At 50.1% G+C, this 11,290-nt stretch overlaps 1 protein-coding gene across 1 annotated transcript; it reads right to left on the bottom strand.

The window, feature by feature from the left end:
- Positions 1-9,508: 9,508 nt before the first annotated feature.
- LOC105070879 (uncharacterized) lies at positions 9,509-10,379 on the bottom strand. Its single transcript, XM_010957408.3, has one exon. The coding sequence runs from the start codon at positions 10,377-10,379 to the stop codon at positions 9,546-9,548; it is 834 nt and encodes a 277-aa protein (XP_010955710.1). The 3' UTR covers positions 9,509-9,545.
- Positions 10,380-11,290: the final 911 nt, after the last annotated feature.

The raw sequence follows: 11,290 nt of genomic DNA, 5'->3' as shown, positions 1-11,290 counted from the left end.
CCGCCGCCCGCCCCGCCCCCGCGGGAGCCAGGCCCCGCCCCGGTCCGCCCCGCCCCTGGCGTCAGGCCCCGCCCCCGGACCGCCTCCGGACCGCGGGCTCCGCTCGCCCCTGCGGGCCGCGCTGCCAACTGGGCCTTTGTCTGGGCCCTTGTCTGGGCCCTCAGCCCCCTCTGCGCGAGCCGGCCAACCTAGCTCCCCGTCAAAACCGGCCTGGAGTGTGGGATGGGACGGGGGCCGGGACCCTGCGCGAGGGGCCGCCTTCCTTCAGCGTGCACACCTCTCCGGCACGCCCCCTCCGACCCCCACCCCTAAATGCGCGCTCACATCCTTTCCCACTTGGCAGACGTGACTCCACGCGGGCCTGCTCTCCAGGACCCTCCAGAATAACACGCGCTTACGTACGCCCCTTTCGTACGCGGTCATGCACGCTCATGCCAACTTGGACTCACAAGATCACCCGCACACTCACAACTTTCACGCACTAACGCGCTCATCCACTGCGCGTGAACGCTCGGCACACACACTCTTCATCCAACTTTCATGTACAGAGTCCTCACCAGCTCAAAAGATCATTCTACCTGTTAAAAGCCTTCACCTCTGCAGATGATACAGTGGACACCACTTACACTCAGCTGCCCACGTTCATATTCATATTTTCACACATTCACATATTTGAATCTCAAGACATGAAGCGTAAGTATGTTTTCACGCTCAGATTCCCCACAGGCGCTCACAGTTTACGCACTGGCCAACATAATTTCTCACATGCGTAACACTCACATTTTTTTACATTTTCTCACACACTAACCACAGTGCCTTACAGTAGGCACTAAATACTAAACTGAATTACCCCTGACACCATTTTCCACACCATTCACTCACAGACCTCCTTTGACTCACGTAAATCATGGCCCCAGTGCCAGAGACACACCGACTCACACACCCAGGCCCAGACACAGACACTGCCAAAGCTCCAGTCACAGATGCTTGGGGGGTAAATCCCAGTCCCCAACAGTCCCTGTCTGACACAGACCCACAGACAGCACACGCAGCCATGTCACCAGGCCTCTCCAGGCCATGGTCTCCTTTCTGCCTGAAAATTTCCAGGGCAGCCCAGGCTGATGGGTGGAGAGAAAACTGGGGTGTGATGTGTGGGGGTAGCTTAGAGGAAAACCTTTTGAGTAATGATGGAGGAGAATAAAAACTGAAGTTTCCATTGTTTCCTGAGAGAGTTGCTAGGTTCCAGAGACTCATAGCTGGGTTTGCAGCCAGGAGGGAGGTGAGCTGTGGACAGAAGGAAATGCCCAGCTAATTGGGTGGCACCAGGCCTGGCTCCGGAAGGCATGTTCTCTGTGATAGGGGCTTGGAGGCTCTCAGGGGCTCTGGGACCTCCCATCCAAGGGATGAGTAAACACTGGGGCATCCTAGCTGGCACCTGAGGGATTGAGAAAATAGTGACACCCTGACCCCCAGATAAAAGTCCCATCTCCAAAAGACTGGGTTCTTCTCCACCTATGGGATATTTCTAGGGGACCAGCTCAGAGCTGTAAGGGGCAGAAACTATGTCCATAGTGGTTTGACCAACTTCCTGGCCACAATCCAGATGCCAGGCACAGCACTGAATAAGGTCTGTTTCAGCCCCAGACAGGGACATGGGGTGGACAGAAGAGGGCTGCCTGATCTTGGCCCTTGGTGAACCCCTCATCTGATGGAGGGAAGGGGGAAGATACTGTCCCTGTCCTCATGTTGTTCTTAGTCTGATGGAGAATCCTGCCTCCACCACCTTGCTGGGCAATCTTGAGCAAATTATTCAACCTTTCCATGTCTCTGATTCATTATCAAGACAAGGAAAATAATGCTAAGACCTCCGTCACAATGTTGTTATGAGGATTAAAATGACTTAATATATTAATTTTTTTAAAGTACAGTTTCTGGCATATAGTAAGCACTAAATAAGTAATAGCCATTTCTTTTACTATTTCTGAGTGAGCTACCAATCTGAAGAGGGAGACACAATTCTGCCCTCCGGGGGCTTCAGTCTGATGGGAAAGCAGCTTCTGACCCAACATGTTGCTCCCAATCTGAAGGCCAGATGCAGCCCTCAGTCCAAGGATGTCCAGTCTGATGGGGGGGTATAGCCTTGCACTTGGGAACTCCCTGTCTGATGAGGCAGGCTGCAAACCTCTACTGACTTCAGAGTTGGCAGATGGCCAACCTCGGTGGCAGGATTTTTCCAAGGCCTTGCCTGTCCGTGGAGGGTCAGCATCCATGACAAATCGCATTTTGTGAGCTGCCTCCGTGTCTGTTCCCTACCTCGGGCCCTTTGAGTCCCAGAGCCTTGGCTTCTTGGATGATTTGCTCATAAGCAAAGGAAAAGGAGAACAAGCAACCCTTTGTAGATTTTTGGTCAAGACTAAATCTGAGCTATAAGTCTGGCTTCCTAAACGAGTTTGGGGGAAGAGATGGTAAAACTGACTGGAGACTGGAAGGAGCTGGGCTGACGTGGAGGGCAGAAAATATGGCCTGTCTTCCCTAGTAACTCCACCTACCCCGAGGATTTGTCATCCCCCTATTTATTCTGCATCCTCTCCTTCCCACTAAGGGATTTGGCCAGCTCTGATTTATTTTGCAGTCCTTGGTATCTTTAGTAAATGTTCTCGAGTTGCTTTGTCTAGGGCCTGGCTATCTCCTCATATGGCTTAGAAGAGGAGCAGAGGCAAGGCTCCCAGCTGAGCCTGGGAGGCGCCTGTAATCGCACTGTGCGTGCTTGTAGCTCAGGGTGCTGGTTATGCTCTTTGGGAGAGAAACAACTCAAGTCTTGCGCAAAGTTCCTTAGATAAAGAGAGACTATAAGAGTTTGGACAGGCAAGAATGGCCAAACAAGTTGGCTTCTGAGACATAGGAGTTGGGGACTTTTGGAACCAGCAGCCAGAGTTTGTGGGTCACCTGTCTGCCACTACAAAATTGACAGGACTCAGCTTCTCTTGACTTCTATTCCAAATATTTTCTTTGCCTTGGAGCTTCTCACTCATCTTGTATTCCTTTATTCATTCATTCATCCAGGGCCACAGTGGACAGTTGGGCAGGTTGTTCACTGAACAAGGATATGCAGCCAAGTGGTCCTGTTGTGGTGCTATATCTGCCCAGTAGGGGTACTTTTTGATAATATGAGCAAAGGCACTTTATGGTCTAGTTGCGGTCCTGCATTTCATTCAATAATTAAACATGCACAGTGTTCCAATGCCTGTGTGGGAAAACAGATGTTGGCAGGTTAAGGATATGTACTGGGGTGAAAATATAGAATAGGAAATTGGTGCTAAAGGGAGTGGGGATAGAGGAGAGGGAACAAGGAGATGATGTGGAGAAGAGGAAGGAGGGAGGACACAGTTCTAAGCGGGCAGTGGAAGTTCATGGAGAGGGAGGAGTGCATGCAAGATGGGAGATGTAGTTCTGCCCGGTTCCCCAGCCATATGCCTCCCCCAAAATGGTCTTTGCACATGCTGTTCCTTCTCTTCAAGTGCTGTTCTCACCCAACACCCACCCCATGTCACCCTACAACCCTCTTTTAGGATTCAGCTCAGACATCATGTTACCATAGACGCCTCCCTGACCTCCCCAGGCTAGATCACATCCCTCACACTGCTTTCTCACAGTCACCCTCCCCCAAGCTTCTCCCTCTTAACATTTTTGATAATCACAATAATTTGGAAGACCATTTAATGTTAAGAGGCATAATGAAGGCAGAGAATATGACTTTCTGGTTTCTGTCTTGTTTCCCAGTGGATCCCTGTAAAGAGTACAGTGCCTGGCAGTGTCGGCACTTGAATAATTTTACTTATTCAATGAAACAACAAGTTGGTTCAAGCATAAGGCGTAATGTCCCCCTTCTCGTTTGTACTGGGGGTAAAGGTAAACTCCCCTCACAGTCTGAGCAACATTGAAACTCATTTGATTATGGTCCCAGGCACTAGACAAGTGAGTGTGTTTTATTACTGCCCTTTCCAGACAAAGAAACTAAGGCCCAGGGGATGAAGTGGCTTGCCGACATCACACTGTCAGTACATGGGTGGAGCCAGGATTCACGTCCATGTCTGTCTGACTCTAGAACTCACATTCTCAACCATACCCAGTTCTGCCTTCTATTGGTTTGTTCTCAACTCTGCCCAGGCAGAAGTGTGAGTCTTCTGAAAATGGCCTTGGATTTGACCTCTCTGCCCCTTCTTCATCATTACCCACCACCCCTCATCATTGCTAATTATACAAATTGCTTTTTTTTTTTTTGCCTTTTTTGGGGGCAAGAGGGTAATTAGGTTTGTTTGTTTGTTTATGGAGGTACTGGGGACTGAACCCAGGACCTCATGTATGCCAAGCACACACTCTACCATTGAGCTATACCCGCCCCCTACCAGTTGCTCTCTTGCTGAGCTTCCGCCTTGGGTCCCAGGCCCAGGGCATGGTTCCTATGCTGTGCCTTGTGGATCACTGGCCCTCTGAGGTGCTCCTTGGAAAGGGGGTTCCCTGGTCAAGAAGTCTGGGAACTCTGTACTCTTCTCTACACTTTGGCCATCTCAAGGGACAACAACACAGGGAAAATTTCTGAGCAGGCCTCCAGGAAAGTTGCTCTTCCAACTTGGTTTCATTCAGCATCCCTCAACAGATTCGAGAATGGAACCCACTTGTCTGTACAGAAAAGCCTTTTACCATCTCATGAGACTGATGTTCCTCATAACACACTTTGCAAACACGGCCCCAGAGCCTGGCTCCCGGGCTAACCATAAATGGTCTCCGTCATTTGAATTTGTCACCCAAGCCCCCCACCCCCACCACACCCTCCAGCCAGACTGGAATTCTTATGGCCTCCATACACCCCCTCACATTCCTGCCCACATGCTCTGACTTCAGCTCCAGAAGACTTCTGTGTGGGGGCCGGTGGTTGGGGCTCCATCCATGCTCATTTCCCTTCCTTTGTCACCGCACGCATGGACATTCCCCTCCTGTGATCAGCGTTTGCCTACGATTTCATGTCTTGCTTTTCTCACTTAACATTTTTATAAACACAGTTAGATGTGTAAATCAAGACCAGAGCTACTTAAAAATGGCTCTGCGGACCAGTGCCAGTCCCCCAACTGTTTATTACCCGCCTGAGACGAGATAAGGAACTTGCTCAGAGTATAAATCAGCTGTGTCAGTCAGCACTCTGTTTAGCCTGGCTGACACTATTTTTTCCTGCAATACTTGGTCCATTTTGGAAGCAGAACATAAATTTACATTCTGGTATGAGCTCTTTATTGCAGATGGTAATTGTTAGCAGTCTGTGGGCCAGCTACTTTGAAGCCCAGTCATCTTGACTGTGCACATAATGTTTCCAATAATTATTTGGTATCATGTCTCATCAACACACTATCATTCACTAACCCTACCCTATCGTTGGGTATCTGGGCTGCCTCCAGGTCTTTGTGATTCATAAAGCATTTCTATGAGCAGATTATCTATGCATCTCTGTTTATTTTCACAGTTCCTTCAGTTTTTAAGGACCAAAAATCTGAGGTCAGAGAGGTGGAGTGGCCTCCGCAGGGTCACTAGTGACAGAGGCAGGCCTCCTGCTCAGGCCTCCTGACCCCCGGCCCCTTGTTCCTTCCTCCAGCCTGCACTGCCCTTCCTCCTGGGCAGATTTTCCGTCCCTTTCATGCTTTTCTTTGCTAGGCTATGAGCCTTCTGCAGTGTTCCCACATGTTGTCTTTTGGAGCTTGAGAGAAATCCTTTTGGAATGTCCTGTGCCTTCTCCCTGGAGTTCCCGGCTTTGTTCAATTGTTCATGAGAAATTCCTGCCCTGTTGGGAGGGGCCCAGGAGTCTGCCGAAAGAATTTGCCAAAAATGGTGGTACCAACTCAGGCACAGCACACGTCTGAGACTCTTTGCCTTTCCTGAAATTTCGACTTAGAAGAGGGCCGTGTGGATGCAGCTGGCGGGGAGCGTTGTCCCCGACTCTTAGTTTTCTGTTTCCTTTGTAGAGCAAGCAGGACCAGTCATGTGTAGACAGAAAAGACAGGAAGGGATAAAGTGGGCCTCAGGAATGGGGGGTGGGGTGAGCTGAGGCTTAGAGGGTCAGGTTCAGAGATGAGGAACGCTTAGGGTGGGGGGAGGGTTGGAAGGGGATGCGTGTGTCTCTCCAGCACACACCTGGCTAATACAAAAAGCTGCACTTATTTTCTAGTCATAGAATCATACTCTCAAAAGTATCTGTTTGAAAAGGGTCACATCGGATTGCTTTAAATATACAAAAGTCATTCTAATATCATGCCCCTCTACTCAAAGTTACCAAAGGATGCAGGGACCAGTACATTGGGCATTTGAGACCACAGGTGGGCTTTGAGGAAATTTCTCCCTTTGTTTACTATTTCCTGGAAAGAGCATTTTTCAGGTTAACACTGCCCTGTTCAGAACACTGGTGTTGGGGGCAGCCCATACCTCCGGGGTTAAATACTCCTTCGTTTGTCAAAATTCTGCCTATTTTGAAGGCCAAGATTTACCTCTCTTTCTCTTGGAATCTGTTCAATAAATACTAAGAAAAAAACTGTACTTTGGGTGGAAAGGACAATGGTTGAGGGTCAGAGCCTTGGGGTGGAATCCCAGCTCTGCAATTTTCCAGCTGCAGTTCCTTGGGTGTGTCAGTTTCTTTCTCTGAGCCTCAGTTTTCCCCTCTGTAAAACCGACACTAAAACCTAGCCTCGCAAGGAGCAGAGGGCTGCTGGACTGTTTTAGGCCTCGGCAGCATGCCTGACACACAGTGTGGGTGCTGGGTAGACAGTGATATACATCTGCATGTGTGGAGGACTCTCCCCGGCTGCCCTCAGCTTCAGGGACAACTTGGCTGCTTCTGTACACAAGGAGGACAGTACAGCGGGCTGCGGCACTGTTCCGCAGCCAGTACGCTGCTTCCTGTTTACACGGACCCTTGGATGCATGGCTTGAACAGTAGACATGGGGGACTTCCTGTAGCCTCTGCATGGCCACACAGGGCAGAGCGCCTCTCTAACGAAGAGCCTTATTTCCTCTGGACTTGGGCTGAGTGACTGGAGGAAAAGAACCATGAGCAGTGAGTTTCTACCCTGAGTAAGATCTGGGCCAGCACAGAGATCCTGTCCCTTTAGGGTACAATCCAGTCCTCGACCTTCAGACTTCATTTGAGCACCTACTGTATACTGGGCTCTGTAATGACATCTACCATTCGTTGAGCACCCTACGTGTGCATTTGCAGAGCACGTACTACTTGGAAGATGTTGTAAGTATGAAGAGTACATGAAGAGCCACTGTGCTCTATGACTGTAACCATCTTCATCACGTAATCACTTATATCCGATCTCTCTGTGCCTCAGTTTTCTCACCTGTACAATAGGGACAATCCTTCCTTAAAGGATTGAGGAGAGGATTAAATGAGTTAATGTACACAAAGCACTTAAAACAATGCCTGGTGTATAGTTAAGAGCCTAACGTTTGCTGTCATGATTAATATTATTAGTTATTGAACATCCATTAATGTAAGACACTGTAATTATTCTTAAGGCAATAGTAGTAAGGGTTGCTGAGCACCTGCTGGGCACAAGGCCTTGTAATTAACATCAATATGATAACTGGGCCCCTTTTGTGAGCCAGAATTGGGTGACATACTGGAGACCCCAAGAGCAGAATCCTAGGCAAGGGTCTTATCACTCTGAAGAGAGGAAATAGGACTGTTTTGAAGGTATCTCCAGGAGAGTCAGGGATGACTCTTATGCAAATATGGACCTAGAACAAGAAGGGGATGGCTTTCAGGGGCCAGAGAGGGGCTTTAGTAATCACTCTTGAACTATCTCTTGAGCTAGGTCAAAATGGATCCAACAAGCTGTATTCCTGTGAATGTTCACCTGGGAAATGGGTCACTGGGGGCCTGAGGACTCATCAAACAAAGGCCAAAGTCTTCTCCCTGGGGAGGGAAGGGAGGTAAGAGACAGAGAAAGAGTATGCTGCACTGGTGAGCTTTGGATCTGGGGAGGATGTCCCTTGTCCTCCAGAGATGGAATAAAAGTGGAGGTGAATTCAGTGGGCTAGGGGTTCAGTGCCCCCTTCCTTCCTCCTACCCTGGGACCACCGTAGGGAACTCCTGGATATTTAGGTTGCCACCTTCTCTGCTTGGCCGTAGGGCTAGGCCACAGCAGGTCATCTCCCCCAAGAGTCATGGAACCTTGTAGACCTCTGGGTTCTGCATTATTTCAAGGGCAGCCCATTCCACATTCTGAGTTGCTATTGGCCCTCACATTTCCAACGAAACAGGAGAGCTCCAGCAAGAAGGGACTGGGCCTGAAATTCAGAGTCACAGAGAAATGGGCCCTGAGGCCTGAAATGGCCCCTGGGCAGCCTGGGAAGATGGCTCAGGACTCAGCAGGCCTGAATTCTTGGGTGAGGACTCTCTCAGTTCTCAGATCAGGAAGCTCCAAGCCTGGCTTGGGACTAAGAGGAGAGCCTCAGTAATCCTCGAGTCTGGGCCCTTTAGAGACCATCAAAACTACGCCACTCAAGTTACAGAAGGGGAAACAGAGGCCTGGAGAGGGGGGTGATGTCCCCGAGGTCTCAGGGCAGGCTAGTGGCAAAACTAGTCTGGAATCCAGTCTCTAGAGTCCCTTAGGCAAAAGAATGAGTAACTAAATGCCTTGTGGGGCCTCATTCCTCAACACCCAGGTCAGTGTCTCTGATGGTTTGGAGCCCTTGGTAACCCAGGGAACATTTTCATAGATATTCCCACCAAGAAATTTGGGACCACCTTATTCTGACCCTTCCAGCCCTCACCTGGCCTGGACAGACCCACTCTCTTCAGAGATTTCCCAGGAAGGGTCTTCCCTCCACCTGCAACCATCCCTGGTTTCCTGTTCCAACGCATCTCACACTAGCCATCATCCAGGTTTTGTCTACGTCCACCCTGGGTCCTGGGCATTAATACCACATCTTTAAAAGAATAAATATACACGAAGCACTTAGAACAGCACTGACACATAGTAAGTACTCTACGAGGGTTTGCTATTGTCATCCTCCTCCTCCTCATTACTTTTCACCTTTCTGCTCACATGGGGCCGTGTTAAAACCGATAACCATCCTGCAAAGGTATAAATCAGAGATCCCACACTCAAGTCTGTATGTAGGCCTCATATTCAACCCACAAGTACTTTTGTTCAGCCCTCCAAGCACCATGAAATTTTGAAATTTGTTGCTAACACACAGAAATCAGATTCCTGGCTTCTCTTGAAAGGCAACAGCCTATTTGAGAGCTGGGTTTAGATGAGATATCCCCTCTCTCCTCAGCCATAGTCTCCACCCCTCCCTACTACCACCCAGCCCAATTCACCCATTCACTTGTACCTGCCCAGCCCTGTTGGTCCTCAAGTTTATAACCCCTGACTTAAATGGCTGTTTCCCCAAAATGAAGGCTTGGAAGGAGCATTTTGCCACAGAGAATTTATTTTCCACAACTGCAACCTGATGGACATGTGCCCACTTCATGGCTGGTGTCGATGTCACCACCAGCTGCAGGGTTTGGAGATGGGCTCAGGGGCTCTCCAGCCTGAGCGGATTGCTTCCCAGAACTTGGGCAGCCCACCTAAGGAAAAGATCCCGTTGCTGAACAGAGGGAGCTCAGGCAACTTTATGCCTGGCCTCTGCGGCAACATGGGAGTGAGGTTCCGGCTGTGAAGCCGGCGTTGGCAGCTCGTGTTGGAGGAGTCATCCACATACCGCAAAGCATTATCACCCCTCGTGGATGGCACCATGCAGGTGCTGATGCAGGAGTTGTCAGAGGCGGCCACTCTGGTGGAGTAACTGCGGGAGAAGGTGTGGTCTGGGTGGTCCAGGTGGATGGAGTTGGCAGTGTGTTCCAGGTAGTTGGCTGCAAGTCTTGGAAGGCTCAGGGCTGATTTTGGGCAGTTGGTGTAGAAGGCATTGGTGGATCTGTCGAGGTAGTTGATGCCTTTGATGAGTTGGTCCAGGAAGGTGGGGCTAGAGGGACCCGAGGGACGATCTGTGCAGAGCAGGCAGTGGGGGCTACCACGACAAGCAGGCTTTCTGGCCACCTTGGGGCAGTTTGCCAAGTGGCTTGTCTCTACGCACTTGGAGTTGTAGGGCCGGCCCATGCAGATTCTCCTCACTGAGAGTCTGGGGGAGCTGGGGCGGTCGGACTGCTCTGAAGGGGTGCTGCTCACCTCTGAGCCACTCGGGATACGAGAGTGCTTGGGGTTAGCCCCAGTCACATTGGGGCAGTGGGACCAGCCTGCAGTCTGGGCCAGAAAGGATACGTTTTTAGAATGGTTCAAGCGGCTGTAAGTGTTGGAACGGCTCATTTGGTGTCCAGACATCGTCCCGGTTGGGCAGACAAAGCTTTGTGGTAAGGAACTGCTGAGAACTCACCTGGAGGCTGTGTCCCTGGGCCTGGCAAGGAGGTAGCTGGGTCAGCTCTCCTTGGCTCCCTGCCACCTCCCTCCAGGCTGTCTCTCAGGGTGTTCCCTCTGCCTCCGGAAGGCCAACGCCACCCTTATCTCTCTCCGCATCCTCTTCCCAGGCCCAGGGATTTTCAAACTGGAAAATGGACACCGTATTCTTTAGAAAGCAAAGAGCAAGAGATGGGGAGGAAGGCAAGGCTCTTGAGAACAACTGAGGCCAGAGGACCCCCTAGAAAAAGTGAGGCAGTCTCCTTTTTCCTTTGGCTCTAGCCCACATTCTGAAATTCCCATTCACCTTTTAAGCAGCGACTGCAGAAGACCACAAAGGCCAAAGACTGAATCTCTAATGGTGAAATTCCAGACACTGAGACAGACATTCTTTGAGGTAATATCGGATAGCTAATCATCAGCTATACCATGCACCCAGATACTAAAAACTGTGTGTTAGAAGTGATGTGATGTATGCACTCTCTCTGTGCCCTGTCCTTTGCTTGGGCCTCATAAGTCTCACTAGAATTCAAGGAGATAGTTACTATTCTTCTCCTATTTGACAGATGAGGAAACTGAGGCTCAGAGAAGTGATGGGACTTGCCTCAGATTACACAGCTTATAAGTAGTGGGGACCAAGGTACTTTCTTAGGTGTATCTGATGATCCTTGAAAGACAAGGCCATGTTGTCAGGGTGACTTTGGCCCCCCTCATGGTCTACTAAGGAAAAATTCTCACCACACCTGCACCGCCTGCCTGGATGAGGGCACTGATGGGGAGAACCAGGTGGAGAGGGGCGCTTGCTAACTCTGTAAGTTGATCTTGACTTTAGGAAACCC

This window comes from Camelus bactrianus, chromosome 13 (genome assembly GCF_048773025.1).
Source record: "Camelus bactrianus isolate YW-2024 breed Bactrian camel chromosome 13, ASM4877302v1, whole genome shotgun sequence".
Classification (NCBI taxonomy): domain Eukaryota; kingdom Metazoa; phylum Chordata; class Mammalia; order Artiodactyla; family Camelidae; genus Camelus; species Camelus bactrianus.
The sequence above is the reverse complement of the archived record's forward strand: the minus strand, read 5'-3'. Positions and strand labels throughout refer to the sequence as shown.